At 37.6% G+C, this 16,610-nt stretch overlaps 1 protein-coding gene across 1 annotated transcript in view; it reads left to right on the forward strand.

Annotated features, from left to right (window-relative positions):
- Nucleotides 1-16,610, forward strand: part of MRPL3 (mitochondrial ribosomal protein L3) — a gene marked incomplete at its 5' end in the record, with an annotated part of 28,821 nt that overhangs the window by 3,785 nt on the left and 8,426 nt on the right. The window contains 4 exons of the mRNA XM_010154410.1: nt 3,800-3,899; nt 5,816-5,876; nt 14,144-14,252; nt 16,143-16,220. Of these exons, the coding sequence (XP_010152712.1) occupies nt 3,800-3,899; nt 5,816-5,876; nt 14,144-14,252; nt 16,143-16,220 (348 nt within the window). The remainder of the gene's footprint in view (nt 1-3,799; nt 3,900-5,815; nt 5,877-14,143; nt 14,253-16,142; nt 16,221-16,610) is intronic.

The raw sequence follows: 16,610 nt of genomic DNA on the forward strand, positions 1-16,610 counted from the left end.
GGTGGTGGGGAAAGTGTTTTTAACGTCTGTGTTTATCTCTCATTGTCCTACTCTGATTTATTTGCCAAGGTGAGTGTGTTTTGCCTGTGACCATAACTGGTGAGCGATCCCTCCCTGTCCTTCTCTCAGCCCATGAGCATTTCTTGGTATTTTTTTCCTCCCTGTCCCACCGGGAAGAGGAGCGAGCGAGTAGCTGTGTGGTGGTTAGTTGCCATCTGGGCCTAAACCACAACAAAGATTTGTGCTTTAGTGGCCTGTTGTAAACTTACCAGCTTTGTCAGTTGTTCAGAAGACTTTGTTCTCTAGCTTACTCTTCTGTACTGTTTTATTGGCTTTAGTTGTAAATTTTTCCACAGGTCTGTTGGAATTGTTTATTTTGCATATAGTTTTACTGATGAAAAAGTTTGAGACAGATTTTCAGGAGGATAGCTTTGTGATTGTTGCTTACCAGCAGTGATATCAAAACCACTCACTTGTTTAGACACCCCATGGGTGCTGTGGAGTTCCCAGACACCGACAGTAGCTAAGGCTGTCTAGCAGAGCTGTCATTCTTGAGGAGGAAAATCGAATTATATATCAAGGCAGAACAAAGCTTTCCTTCAAAGGATTGCTGTTTCTATGATCCACTATATCTGTAAAATATCAATTGTCACTTCTTGTGGTAACCTGATGCTCATTTGTCTGCTTTCGGCAAGTAAAAAAATAGGACTCGTGATTGCTAAGCAGATTATCTCAGTTGGTGATTGTGGCTGTTGAAGGACATATTTTTCCCTTTTTCAAACAGTAGGTTGTCCCAGAGCCTCAAAATTAATCTGTGTACTTGTTTTTGCTTTAGTGGGGGTGAGGGAAGAAGGAGCTTTTCCCATTTGATAAATCTGATGACTTTTATAGTATATTCTACTGATTATAAGAGGCTTATGGTTTAAGGTATCTTTCTTTTATTCATTGGGTTTATGACACTTTTCACCATCTTTGCTTGCACTTTTCAGGTCTCTGTCCTGTCACTTTAGTCCATTTCCTCTTTCCAGGTGTGACATTTTCCTGAAGAAATTACAGCTGTGTTTTTTCTTTCCTCTCACCTTGGTTTAAGACATGCAAGAATCATATGAAGAATAATTTTCCGGTTGTATTATGCACATTAGACACCTTACAGTTGATATTTTCATAAAGGTGATGCTGTGAGTGATTCAGTATGTTGTCAGAGTACAAATATGCAGGAAGCAAGGAGGTATATAGAAAATGTCTATTTAAACAGCTCTTGTGAACTAGGAAAAATTCCTTAAAGTCAAAGTACCTAAAAAGTCAAGTCAATAACTTTTTTAGTAGTTTGAGTTATGTAAAGACTCTCTTGGGCATAACTTTTTCTAAGTTAGCTCCTATTAATTTGGCTGAACTTGGACTCACTTTAGTAAAGAAATCAATTAAATACCCTTAGACTGATCTGTGGTGAGGGACTGGCCTGAGACTGAGCTCTCTGTGTTGTTACTGTTACTGCTGGTGGTGTTGATGTTATCATCATCATTGTATAAATGAGGGCATTTCTGAGGAAGAGTTTGGCATGCCAGTTGTGAACAATATCACTTGTTAAGGCAGTAGAAATGATGTCTTTCTGTGGTTTAGCTGCAGGTTTGATTCACTGCTGCCTTATGTTTATCAGTCTTTCCATGGGGGGGAGGGAGGGGCGTAACCCTCTGAAGTGTCTGGAAGTGAGAATGGAAGGAAAGCTGAATGATACTGTATTGTGTTAGCATAAGCAGTTTGTCTTCTGTTAATTCCTCAGAGGGACATCTGTCTTCCTCAGATTCCTCACAGCTACTGATTTTTAATGAATTCAGTCTAATGATTCCCTCAGTAACTTTAGTTACAGAGAGTTTCATGTATTTCTTTTGAATGTCAACTTGCTTAAAAAATAAGGGGTAATGCATTTTTAGCAAGATTTTTTTTTCCTTTTTAGCGTGATGTACGTCAGTCTATTACAAGTGAACAGATTTTTCATGATTTTTTAATGCAAAATTATTCTCAAAAGTAGAATTCTCAGTGTTCTAACAATTTTTTGTCAAATATCTTTTATGTGCTTCCCTGAAGTGAGGGCATATTGATCATTTTCCTGTAAGACTGGAAGGTATTGGTGGTCTTTTTAAAAATAAGAGCATCTGAGAATAAACTCAATGTTCTTCTCTTCAGTATTGCTTTTTAGGAAGGCTTTCTAAAGGCTGCAGTGTTTTGTTTGTAGAAATGCATCGCTCTGACTTGGCTGTTGACAAAAACTGGGTGTTGAACAGTGCGGAGCTAGAGTAGGACTCTCAAGATGTAAGTGATTTTTAGCCTTTGAATTCACTCTGCTTTCCTTCAGCTGTGGCAGCTCTTCCAGGCACCTGTGCTGAGCACAGAGCTCCCCTGGCTGTCCTCTAAGGTGGCAGTGGGAATAACAGATTGATGTGCAGGCATTTAGCAGAAAGGGGATTCCTTAATTCGCACAGATGGTACTAACTTAATACAGTTGTCCTCCACTGAGGCCTCAAATTTTTGTGGTATTAGGGGCAATAATGTATTTAGTTGAAGTGTTTTGTACCGTGAACTCAAGTTAAAAATCACTCAAAAACCCCTTTTAACTCTCAAAGACTTTGTATCCACACTTTCTCCTCAACTAAGGACAGCTTCATAAAGTTAAGATTTCTTTTTTGTGCCAAAGTCAGAGATCCTCATCGTTTTGCTCCCTCATTCTTCACAAAATTTCCTCCGTTCTCCTCACACTTCTAAACAGATTTTTAAAAACAAAAGGAGGGTAACTTACAGATTTTCAAAATAACCAAAGTAACGATTTTGAAGTTAGCATCATTTTGTCTTAAAATACACACAATTATTTTTGAGAGGGAGAGAACTGCACAGAACTTTTTGAGAAGCAAAACTCAGACATGTGACTATCCAAGTGTGGCAGTGCTGTCAGATGCTTAAATTGCTTTCTAGGAGAATTCATTTGAAGAAAAATCGGCTGCATTGCTTTTTTTCCTGCGGGCACGGTTTTCCTGCGTCACTGTTTCCATTGCTTGGTATTGTCTCAGTCGTCAGCTGTTCTGTGAGTTGTCGTGTTGAAAACCTCTGAGGACAATTTTAAGAACTTTTAACTTTGTCAAGCTCCTTTAACTTTGTCAGGCTCCTCAAAAGAAAAGCCCTTCTTCAGTGAGTCAGCAGTGGTTTGATACTGAGTGTACTTGGTATATCTTAACAAAAAAATAATCATACACTTGTTGTTTTCTTTCTTTCTTTCTTTCTTTTTTTTTTTGTCCAGAGACTCTGGATTCTCTTAGGTGCAAAGTTAAGCATTTCTGGAAGTTTCTGCAAGAGCAGGTTTTATTTCTGTGGTTTTGTTAGTTAAATAAATTACATTTATGGTGGTGTGGAACTAAGTCTATTAGAAGCTTTGAAAAAAGAAAAAATGCTTTTCAGTTACTACAAAACATTTTGAAAGTCATGAAAAAGCAGTAATATATTTAGTGTGCTTTCTAAATGATTGATTTCCCTTTTCTCATCTCAGAAATCTTCATATCTCTTCCTCATGTATTATATCTACATCTATATGAGGTAGCTGTTGGGTAACTAGATGAGAGGAAATAAAATGCAGACGCAGGAGTTTTAAATTAATTTTCTATGGAGTTAAAATGTTAGTGTCAAGATAAAAATGTAGTATGATGTATCGGTTTGTCTGAGTGGTGTTGACAGTCTATAATCACTTCTTGTGCCAGGTTGATCCTTGGGTATTTTAAGATTACTTCTTTTTTATGGCTGCTCTTTGTTACAGAAAACAGAGTCTGCAATGGAAATTTTTAAAGCAGCTGGAGTGCCACGAAAGCAGAAAGTTACAACATTTAATGTGACAGAGGATGCCCTAATTAAACCAGGTAATCTTTCAGAGCTAACGAATATTATACGCATAATCATTCAACGTCCACCGCTTGTAGACCTAAACCAAGTTATGATGGGTATTTCAGTTTAGTTTTCTGTGGAAATTGCTGAATTCTTGCTTCTTTGTCATTGAGCACGAACAAACTTTTTTCTTAGGGAAAGCTAGAAAGTGAGCTTTACTTTCTAGGTGATGAGAAGTAGGATTTTTTCCTGGATATTGTGTTTCCATGGATTAGAAAGTAAGCTTGATCCAAACTAGCTAAAATGAAGACTGAGTTAAGGAATAAATGTGACTGTGACTCACTTGTTGGGAATGAATATGAGTGCGTTTACTGGATGTTCTCTGATTATCCTTATGAGAGGGGCATAAGTATGTGCCCCTCATAAAAAAAAAAAAATGTGGTAATGTTTCTCAGGAGCCTAAAAGAGCAGTGTGAGGTTTATTTCTTCTTGCTGCACTCGGAAGTAGGTCTGATGGCTGTCATACGTGGCGTTTTTTTCTGGCAGCTTGCAAAGTAAAACACGTTACAACATAGTATTACAAATGTTCTCACTAAAAATCAATATTAGAATTTTGGAGATTTAATGAGAAGTTTTATGTGTCTAAGGTTTTTTTAGCTAGTGTATTTAGGTTGCTCTCATTTTGTGCTTTTTGATAGCTCTAGGTATTTTTCCAAGAATTATATAGGATGGGAAATTCTGACGTATGACATCTTTATTTGCCATTAGAGAAGGGTTTTTTGCAAGACCTTTTTAAGATAGTGCAGTAACTGATAAAAATCAAATCTAACTTGAAGAGGAAGTCTGGACTGATAAATGGAAGTGAAAGCTTGAGATAAAGCAGAATTGCAAATTTTCTTCAGTAAACTGATTTTGCAGCATGTGTATTTTGTATATCACATCCTTCACATATGTGATTTTCTGTCAGCCGTCAGGCATCTTATCCCAGGTATGCATGCATCATATAATATGAAATGAGAGTTTTTATGCTTGTGACTTAGGAGAGGTTTGCATAATTTCTGTTTGCATTCATATAGATTTGAAAACAGCATGAAAATGGGTGTGCACATGAAGCAATAAAGTGTCTTTTTTTTAATTGACTTAAGACAGGCTGGAAACTCTTAAAGTTGCAGCTGCATGGATCTTCAGTTTAAAGTTCATCTGTAGTGAACTAAGTTATCAATTCTGGCTGTTCTTTTAAAGCTGCTAATAAAATACTGCAATTGGATTAAAAAAATGCTGAAGACAAATGTTTAATTAAAACTTTGATACTATGAGGACGTAGAGGAATGAGTGTAACCGCAGTCAGGTGAATGCGGTCACTGACAGGAGCATGACTTCTACTGAAGACTAGCGTATAGCTACTTCCTTAGTGAATGCAGCTGTACTTCTGTCACAGCCTTAACAAGGTGGAAGCATTGCAAAACTTTTTTTATTCTTAACCCTATTTTTTATAGACTGTGTTTTTGCCTTTTGTTTTGGTGGTTGTGTTTTGGTTTTGGTTTTTTTTAAAGAACCACCAAATTCCACCTTGTGAGGCACTAGTAATTACACATGAAGCATGTTGTGTTTACTTGCCAAGTTTTTTTATTGTGAGCTTTAACTAATTAAGCATTTTGGGCATTGTCTCTTTTGGTGTCTGAAGTGCAACATGTCTGAGTAATGCCCTGGCCCTTTCTTCTTACTCATCTGAAATTGGGCTAGGAACTGAGGAATGTGCTTCAGTAGTAACTACAAAGCATCTGGTTTAGTCAGTGAGGTTTATAAAGACAAACAAGTAATATGTGAATAAAACCAAAGTTCAGTTTCCTTTCCTGTGACTGTAATGTACCCTGGATAGTAACGACGGACGGGATTGCGGTTTGAGGGTTTCAGCACTTAGATGACCATGATCTCTCCTTTTCTTTTGAAGGTACTCCTTTGTATGCTGCTCATTTCCGCCCAGGGCAGTACGTGGATGTTACTGCAAAAACGTAGGTTCTTAAAGATCTAACGTGTACAGTTCATCTTTCAAATAGACTGGTTGAAGTTTAGTTTTCCCCTCTGCTTTCGCTTTGAACTCATAGCTCACAAAAGCTGAAATACAATTGAAAGGGTAGTGGCAGGGAATAAAAGTCCATTCAGCCATTGGGTCAAAAATATCAAATTATCTGTCTTTGCTGAGGCTTACTTTTGATTTTGAACACAGTGGGTAAACAAGTGATACTATTAGGGATATGGTTCTGCATGTTTTGTCTGTCACACGTACATGATTAGCGTGGGAGGGCTTGACTAGCACGGGCGAAGAGGTCTATAATGCAGCGTCTGTGGTCTGTAGCAGTGGGGTTAAATGCTGAAAGGCCTCAATTCCCAGAAGGAAAGCTTAATTTTGATTTGTTGAAGAGAGGCAGAGAGAGATGTATCTGGTGGACCAAAAGAAAAGTAAAAAGATTGTGAATCCATTTAGCAGGACAACAGAGCTGTCAAATTCCTTCTTTTGTTTTCTGTCATATTCCGGCTCACCCCCTTGCCAGCAATGGCTCATGGTCTCTTACTTTAACGTGGGAGGAACGATTTCCTCTCAGACCATTGCGAATGCCAAATTAGAGCTCAAGTAGTAGAGGATGTCAAAAGAAAAACTTGCATCTCGCAGCAGAGACTAGTCATGCCTCTTCTATTACATCCGTGATTTCCAGTGCCCAAGAGAACTCCTACTTCCCTATTTGTGCGGTGTATTTTTTTGCTGTGTTGTGATACAAAGATAATGTTTTCCGTTTGATGTTTTATTTGATAATACCCAACTGGCCTTGTTGAAGCATCATCCTTTGTAATTGTCTCATGTACGTGTAATATTTATAAATGTCTAATATTATTCACAGGGCTTTGTATATATGGGGAAACTGACCCTACCAGGACAGCCGAGTGGTCGGTTCTAATGTAGCTACCCCTGCCTACACCTGTGAGGACACCCTGTTGGGGAAAAAGAGGTCAAGGAGTTGACTGGAATATAGTATTTTTCTATGTCAAACTTCCTTATGTAATACTTAGGGCTGTTGTATTATTCATTCTGCTTCTAAATTGCATTCAGCGGACAGCCTGTGAGAGACTACAGCTTGTTTGCAAAGCAGTGTCATTCCATGTCCATTAACTGTCAAGCTTTGTTAATGCAGAAGAGCTTTGTTTTTCTAGAAGTGTTTCAAGAACTAGGAAAGGGTTTTTTTGGCAATGCAAAAGATAACTCCTAAGCATCCACGGTGTATTGATTTGTATCTTGCTATATATATTTCAAAACACTTGCAAGCTAAAAATAGACAGGGTTCTTGATGGTGTTCAGTGAATGCATCCTAATTTTTAATTTGATATCTATTTTCTCAGATATTTGTGTTGTCCCATTTCAGAAATTAGCTTTTTGTTTGGGCTGCTGATTTTGGTAGCATATTACATGTAATTGTACATGTAATCAGGGGTTTTCTGTCAATATGATTCTCTAATCATTCCAGTTTTTCTATATCCGTGAGGTGTTTAACCTTTTTCTGTGACTTACTTGCATTCTGATTTCTACTTTTAGTGTTCCTTCTTAATTTCCACTTCTCTGGAATGCTGCATTTGTCAGATTCCCTTAACTCTTAGGCAAGAATTGTTATTTTACTACATTTCAGGGTTTTTTTGTATTCTACTTTATTCCATACCATTTCATCCAGTGCTGCTTAGTCTCATACTTGAGTGTTTACTGGAGGCTTGGTTTTTTTATTGTTTTTTAGAATTCTGTCTCCATCATTCTTAGTTACTGTATGTATAAGTACAGATTTCACAATGTCACAAAAATATCCAAGAAATTCTTCAGTGAAGGACAAAATAGTTATCTTGGGAATGATGATAGCACTGAGCTAGAGCATTTGGGCTGCACTGTGAGTTGAAAAATGAGCTTGCACTTCGTGTTAGACTTGTATTCTGAACCTCCCTCCAGAAGAGTCAGCTTCAAAGAGGGAACCTGGGGAGATTTGGTCCACAGGCTGAAATGAGCCTCTGTGCATTACTCTCGACAGTCCCATTTCAGAAGTGATGTAGGCACTTGAAAGATCCTGAGATACAGATCAGGGCGTTGTGAAAAGGTACTTCAGGATATAATGCTGGGTTGTGGTAGGGAACCCAGTTTGACTTCCTCTCCTTCTTCCCACAACTTCCGTCTTACTGAATCGAACCATTATGCACTTTTGCTATCACCACTAGTCAAGTTTTTAGAAATACTTTTGCATGAACATGTGCTTTACATTTTTAAGATTGTCAGTAATATTGTTTTACTGGAGGAAACGCTGAAGTGTGCTACGTTTGAAATATAGATGAGAATAGCAGTGCTGTGCTGTTAGTAGCATAATTAATTCTAATGATTTCCTTTAAAAAGGAAAGAAAGAAAACTAATGTCACGTCAATGAGGAGATAATATCGTGGAATATAAAGGATATGTTAATTTTTTACCAACTCTTAATGAATCAGATGAGCAAGATATCCTTTTGCATGCTTCTTTTGCCAAGACATAAGCCAAAAATATGCTCCCTAAAAATGAGTAAGCTTCTTTAGTTATCATAGCTTGGACAAAGTGTTTGCCCTACATTTCAGAACTCTTGGTCACCAATGTGTAGGGGTTTTTTTCATGACTGTCTGCTTTTAAACTTTCCTTGTAAATGGTTTTGTCAAAGTATTTTGAAATGTTTTGATTCGTTTATACCTCGGTGAAGAAAAACATTTTCACAGAAACAAGAAGGTTCAGTTACAGATGTATGCAATTTGCTTTTTCTCATTATCTGTTCTTTCTCATAAGTCTCATCATTTGTCCTGAGTAGCTTTTAGAGCACTGACAGTAGGCAGTGCGTCTGCATGCTTCTTCAGTCAGTCTTCTTCAGTGATGAATTTTTGCTGTAATACTTGACCAAATATGTGCTTGTAATATGTGACCAAAACACGGGGATGGGGAGAGGTGGGACTATGCTTTATGGTGGTAGCCCAAAGCTGCATGGAGATAGTATTGTATTGTATTGTAGGGCCTGTAGTGACAGGACAAGGGGTAACGGGTTTAAATTGAAAGTGGGGAGGGTTAGATTGGATATCAGGAAGAAGTTCTTCCCGGAGAGGGTGATGAGGCACTGGCACAGGTTGCCCAGAGAAGCTGTGGATGCCCCATCCCTGGAATTGTTCAAGGCCGGGCTGGATGAGGCTTTGAGCAACCTGGTCTAGTGGAAGGTGTCCCTGCCCATGGCAGGAGGGTTGGAACTGGATGGTCTTTAAGGTCCCTTCCAGCCCAAACCATTCTGTGATTCTATTATACCTCCTTTTTCTGCCACTTCAGGACCTCTTTCATGAACATCAGAAATTTTGTCACTCCAGAGGAGAAGCCAGCAGTAGTTTTGTTTGAAATGTGCCAGAATTAAGTGGCGATTCTGGTGTGTTTAAGGTTTATTTAGGCTTTGCTAGGTCAACGGTGTAGCCTGAGCCTGAAATCATGCTCTGAAATTGTCTGAAGTTCCTTACCTAAGCAGTTGGAATCTTTTTCACCTACAGCATCTAAATAATTGTCTTTTAAATTAGCTGAGTTTGAAGAGGTAGCAGCAAACTAAATTGTTGCTTAATTAACGTGCTTTATTCCAGTAGCTTTCTAAATGAAAGTTGGCTCATTAGGCACTGGCATTTTACTTGTATCAAACCTGGAAGATGTGGTTTCGTACAAAATTAGGTGGTTGACCTGAACAACTGCTTTCCGGCAGGTGAAACTAGAACAACTGTGTGTAATTAAACTCTATTTTTAATTCTACAGAAAGATTATTTTGCTTTCATTTAACATTTTTGCGCCTTAGTTTCGCATATCGTCACTGCTGCCTGTGAATCCTTTCTGGCACTCAGGTGATCATGCTTCAGTGGAGCTGACTAAATGGCTAAGTCCCATGCACTGAAGAACAGTGGCATTATGCATATCAAACCTAATAAACATAGGTCTTATGAGTGGGGTTTTTTGTTCAGATATGGTGTTTAATGCTACTGTTGTCAGAACGGAAGCGTATAGTCCTAGATTCAAGCCAAGCCAACGTGTAGAAGATGTCTTAGCAAGAAATAGCAACGGTGGAAGTAGGATGACAAATATTCTACTTTAGTGGTGATTTGGAGTGGAATCTAGATGCTAATTCGGTTTAATTAATATATGGTTCTGGATTAAGGTCCTGCTTTGACAAGCCTTAATGCTTTTTGAAGGTGCCTGAAGTTGTCAGTACTATGCCTATGAAGAGATTTTGGAGTTGCCCCTCTTCTTATCCATATTTTGAGTCTGTTCTAAGTTAGAATTGTATTATGCTTTTGTTTTAAAGATTTCACAGATTTGAATGAACAAGATGTAGTGGGATGTCAGTAGTTAGGACTTTTGTGAGGGAAACCAGGGATTCTTTTGATGGATTCTTAAATGAAGCTGTGGTGCAGATCATCATAAGAAAAGTAACTCCAGGGGAGGTACATGTTTGGTTGGTATCTTTTATACATATGTTGGCTAATACACATTTACATAGAACAGTGTATGTAATATACTAAAACCAGTATATAAACATATAGTATACAAAAATAGTGTGTATTGCATATATAATAACAATGTTTTAATCTTTTCATCTGGCTAGCTAATGTCAGGAAATATTTGTTGGAAATGAGCTCACAAGACTCTTTTTGTCATAAAAGATGCAGTGTTCTTTTTTCTGTTTCATTGACTTCTGCAAAATACTAATTTTTAGTTTCAGTAATTATTTTTCTTGTATTTTATTTATGATACTTGCTGAATGCATTCACACCTAGTAGTTTCTAAGAAGGGCAAAGAGGGCAATTAAACAATTTGACATTCTAAGTGATACTAATAGCTGACGTCCGTTCAGAAGTCAACAAGAATATTCTTACATATATTTGGTAATTTTTTTTACAGAATTAAAAAAGTTTAAGGAAACTGTAAACGGTATAAAACCTACTCTGATTTTCCACAGTAGTTCTTGAACAGCATGTGTCTTGTTTATATAAGGTGAATATTAGTTTCAAAAGCATTTTGCATTTCATACCATTGGAAGAATGCAGGATCTTTAGATTAGAAATAAATAGATAGGGTCATGGAAAATTTATTCATAATACTGGGATTTTTGCACATAGTAGAGAAATCCACTGCTTTTCTGAGAACAGATCGCAGTTGCATCCAGGTGGACTGCATTTGGAAAAGCACTGTTCTACCTATTAAGGTATATTGGCTGAGCTGCTAAATGTCTAGTTGAACAGTCCTTCTTTCTAAATTTGATTTAAACAGATGTTAGTAGTTCCTTACTTTATTTTAAACTTTACGTTTGATTTACATAATCCTGCAGTTTCTATTCTGGTTCCAGCTTTATGTCAGATAAAGCGTGAGTCTAGGAAGAAATATACACTGTCTCTTTAATTGCTTTTCATCTTGATGTGTTTAAAGAACATTATACATTGTTTATTCTTTTAAAAAAATCAAAAACTCCAAAACTAAACAAAACGGTAGCTTCTTCTTATTCAATTAATATAAATGGGTTTATTTTCTGTCATGGTGATCAGTGTGTCATGCTGCATAGAAAATGAATGTTAAAAAAACCCACGAGATAGTGTATTTATTTGTAGGTAATTCAGAGACCTTCAATCAGCTTTTCACAAAACAAAAGTGAAACTATTCTTTAACAGTATTGAACTAACAGGATGAAGGAACCTTGGTAGATAGTAAAGTATTATACACTACAAAGTACTCTAATTTCAGTATTGAGAGATCTTTCCTTAACTTTAGACAGAATATTTCAGGTGTTGGGAATTTTCATATTCCAGCTTAACAGATGTATGAGACTTTTCAGGTTTAGTGGAGTACTCTCTTTTGGCTTCAGTATTGTAAAATCTGAGTCTGTTCACGGAAAACACGTGTGTAATTGGGAGGACCAAGAAGTAGGTGAGTGTAATCTATCACATAAATCATTAACACTAGCAACTCTGCCTTGTGGTACAATCGCTACTTTCTGAAGATATCTTACAGCATTGGATAAAGTGAACTTTTTTTCAAAATGCATCTCTTACAAGTATTAACTACTTCTTATATTTTTTATTTTTTTTATTAAAAAGTACAGTTTAGAGTGTTCTAAATTCATATCTCAAACAAGCAATCTGACTGAAATATTCAAGTGGTTTCATGACATCAGAGATTTATGCTTCTTGATTCAAGTTGACAGTACTGTTGTCCTTTGGAATGGTAACTTTGGATGGTTGTATGGCTTTCTCTGAGCTGCAAGTACATTTCTGCAGCTAAAGAATTAATCGTGGCTGCGATCAGCTTGCTCAGGTAGCTGCACAGCTGTCGTTATGCAACCTACTTGGAGTTGGTTTTGGAGAGTTTGCTGATTCCATATTCCAGCTAGAGATGCCAGAATTAGTCGTCTTGGAAGACATGTACGACTACAGATAGTTTTGAATAAAAAAAATAGCATTTTGGTGGAACGAGTTTTCCTGTAGCTTATTTTCTGATATGTATCACAAAGTTATTAATCTCCTAGCAATCTGCAGACGTAGAAAAAGGCAAATTTTGAGCCTTCTTAAGATGTGAATTCTTTTTAAACAGTTTTTTATGACTAGCACTGCTCATTACTGCAAGCTTTCAAAATAAGCTGATTCATGAGAAACTGGCGTAACAAAGCCTTGCACCCTTTAGATTTCTGTCTTGTATTCCTGATCACAGGTAGTCCAGGTCCTCCTTCCTGCAGATGCCTTCAGCTCCCTCATAGCCCTGACCCTCTCCAGATCCCCGTGTTGCGCCGCGGTTGGCCTGGAAGGACTCTCTTGCTGGTGGCAACCACTTGCACGGCGGCCCGCTGGCAAGCCAAAGGAACGTGTCGCTGCTTTAGTCATGGCTTAGCATTTCCTTAGTTGGTTGTAGGAAAGGAGCAGAACAGATTCAGGACTTTCTAACCAACAATTTTGATTTCAAACAATTACATCTCATTCTTCTGTGCCAGATTTAACTGGAATTGACCACCAGGTTGTAAGCAGGGAAGGGGAAAACCAAGAGACGGACATCGTGGTTGCACTGGTCTTGTTTCCTTACAGTTCTGTGGCTTTAGAGAGTCTCTCCATTTGTGGCTGCTTTTGGCTGTGGTTTGATTTGCTGTAGGCAACTAGGCCAGCAGTCAGGGGAGAATTATTCAGGTGGAAGAGGAGAGAATCCAGTTATTGGGAATGTTAGTGTTTTCCTCATTTGTCAATTTTTTCTAGTTTTTAATGGCAGTGCTTTTCTGATCAGGGGAATCTACAAAATGTAGAAGTATAGGGTGTGCTGTATGCATGCTCATACCTGCTTTTATAGTCCGGTGTTTGGCCGGAAGGTTCTAGCGTTTGAACGAATAGGACCGTGACATTGCAAAGTGCATTAGCAGAGAGAGGATTTCTGTAAACTGGAGGAAAAGGATCATCTTGTTGAATTAATTACATGATCGGTGCAGCCATAAACCCTGTGGTCAGGCTTTTCCTCTTGGAAACAGACAATGCCAGTTTAAACACACACTTTAATCAGCTTTTCCTTTGTGCAGTGGTGAGGCAATTTTTCCTATTGAGTCTGTCCCTGCAGTAAACAGAGAATTCCAAAGCCAGTAATACCATCATGTGCCTCCAATATTAAGGCATGGGCTCTGCACATATGTTTTATTTGTTATTGAGATTTAGACCTTATTTTTCATATGGGTAAAGATTGAAACAGTTAAGTGTTTCACTACACATAAAACTGTTTTAAAGAGCTGTCATTTGGAAAAGAAGCATTCCTTGGTTTATTTTTATGCTTGTCTAAACAGCCTTCCTCTCTTGATGCTTAGGGCCTGTCGTTAAGTTTTGGTATGTCTTACTCTGCAGTTGCTTTTTATTCAGGCTTTTTGGTTGGGTTTTTTTGTTCTGGTGTGGTACCATGGTTCATCCTGGCACCACGTGTTGAGGGTTGTCACACAAAAGAGCATTTTGTGTTATTTTTTTGCCTATTTGACTCTCGTATGGTGCTTCTTATTCTGTAAATCAGCCTTTAAGTATTGCCCTAGAATATGTTTATGGTGTAAAATACAGATTTAAAAACAGAATAAAAACTCTTCTCTCTGCTGAGCTTTGCTAAAGGTAAAAAGATCATGAGCCTGACTGAAATTATTGGTTATTGCTAAAAACCTTGAGTCTGACTAACCCAGGTTTGTTTCTTCATTATTTTTCTTTTCAGAATTGGTAAAGGATTTCAAGGTGTCATGAAAAGGTGGGGATTTAAAGGTCAGCCTGCGAGCCATGGCCAGACGAAAACTCACAGACGCCCTGGAGCCATATCTACCAATGTGAGGATTCTTATGTACTGTTTAAACATTCTTCAGTATTTTTAGAACTGCTTACTAAAACCAAACAATTTCACAATAGCTACCTGTTACCATCTGTTCTGTGGTAGCAGAGAATCCCAGCTGTTTCAAAGGAAGTTCAGAAACCTATGTAATGAGCAATGCAGATAGCTGTTCTCTTAGCCCTCCGTTTATGAATATTCTATATTTCTGGCAAGTGAGCGAACATACTTTAACTGAGCAAACTGTGGTATTTTGTGGTGTAGCTGAGAGAAATAGTCTTAATGCTTCAAAGAGAGTTCTAAGAATCTTTTATCACAGCATTTATAGATTGGAAAGGATTTACCCGTTATTTTATACTGCAGATATTGTACTGTTCTTTGGAACTTTACTTGCTTTTATCACCTTGCCTGGCTTGTGTAGCTGCTTAATGAACTCTGATTCCCAAAATAGTTTGTTGGCTTCTAAACATTTTTAAGCAGAGTACAGAGTAGTATTTTTTAAGTTTCAAACTGTAAACAATACTAGTTTAAAACTTCTTTGGAACAGATTCATTTAAAACTTTGTCTCTATATAGGTTGCACAGTATCTAGTCTGAACTAAGGGGGTTTTTTTCAAACTAACTTTGTTATACAGAACTAAGATTGAGTCATAATACTGAACCTGAATTGTCTGTAACTTTCTTAGAGAAATTAAAATAAAAATTAAAAAAGGATTAATTCCTAAGAGAACAGTAAAAGCAAAAAGGCACCAGGCAATGAGGTTAGTGTAATTGAGATTGTAAAAACATACAGTACTGATTTATAGTTCTTCAGCTGGAAAATGAATTCTACACCTGACACTGTTTTCTCTGAAGGCTGAAGAACATAAATATTTGAACATACAACACTTTGTTTTAGCAGATAGTATTTGTCATTACAAAATAACCCCTCTTTTCTTTAAATTAGAATTCCTTAAGCAGTACTGCTGGACACAATTTTATAGAGTGTATAGAATGGGAAATCGTATTGGAAATAAGTATCCTGAAAAGGAAGCAAGGTGAAAGGATGCAGTAGGGGGAAAAACAATTCCTTGATTTTTATTTTCCAGTCTAGTGTTGACTACCCTGGATATTTTTGTAATCCTTCATTGTTTAGTATAGAATCCTGTCCCTAAGTACTTCGTTGCAGCTGTTTTCATGAAATAATGATTTTCATACAAGTTCTTTTAAAAAAAAATCATTAAAGAATAATAGAGTGGTGCAGAAAACTGAGAGAAACACCGTAGAACTGAAAATTATTGCATTTATTCCTGCCTTTTCTTTTCCACCTTTGTTCTCCAGGTTATATCCAAACAAACAAACAAAATCGGATACAGAAACTAAGCAGTATCAGGGACAATAATTGAAAATTCTGTTCTCAAAAATACATGCTTTACGAAAATCTGGTTTATATTAGTATAAAACTCATAGATTAGGGAGGAGGGAGAAGCTACAGTATATCTTCATTTTGGTGGCCTTCCAGGGCAGGACTGCTCTGGAGCTCTGTGGTAGCACCCACGAGTAGCTTAGGCAGGTTTCCAGTTGCGATGGTCTGTGATGTAGGTGAGAGTCTTGTGTTGACAGAGGTTTTAGGGAAAAAAAAACCCAAACTTAAGCAAAGCTAGAATTCCTTTCTTGATGTAACAGTATTCATAGCAATTGTATGATTAAGTATTTCAGATAACATGTAGAGTCATACCTCACCTCCAGCTGGAGGTATTTAAAATGCTAATCAATATTTCATGTTTTTAGTATTAGATATTTTCAACATTGGAAATGCCAGCATATTTTCTTTGGTGTGCCTCTGGGGTTTGTAAGTGTACCTCTTGCAGTTACGTGATTTTTTTTTTTTTTTGGCCCTGTTTTTTATCTAGAAAGCTGCCAAAGTTTATCGCGGAAAGAAAATGCCTGGTAAAATGGGTAACATCTATAGGACATCATTTGGGTTAAAGGTGAGTTGTGAGCATACTAGAGATTGTGTAAGGTGGTTGTATTGCCACACACTGGCCTTAGCCATGTAGCCTTGTGTCAGTGTACAGTCATTTCTGTCAGAATCCAGGCAGGAGCATCTTGAAGTAAGCAAGCTGGGAAGACAAGAGCAGCAAATGCGTGCTTCAGTCTTCTTGTGGGTTACAAATAAGTTACCTGAACTCCCTTTGCATCCATGTACCCCAAGAACTGGGATTTCGGGTGATACTCCCACATGTGAGGTGTTTTTCATTCTGGCCCTTGACTTTGCCTTTGAAGTGGGAAAACAATCAGGCTTTTGGTGACCTTCAATTAATGTGTTCATTCCTATTCCACTAGTTCAAATCCAACTGAAGTCCGAGTTGTTTGAAGTC

Source organism: Eurypyga helias, unplaced genomic scaffold (genome assembly GCF_000690775.1).
Source record: "Eurypyga helias isolate BGI_N326 unplaced genomic scaffold, ASM69077v1 scaffold14426, whole genome shotgun sequence".
In the NCBI taxonomy this organism is placed as follows: Eukaryota; Metazoa; Chordata; class Aves; order Eurypygiformes; family Eurypygidae; genus Eurypyga; species Eurypyga helias.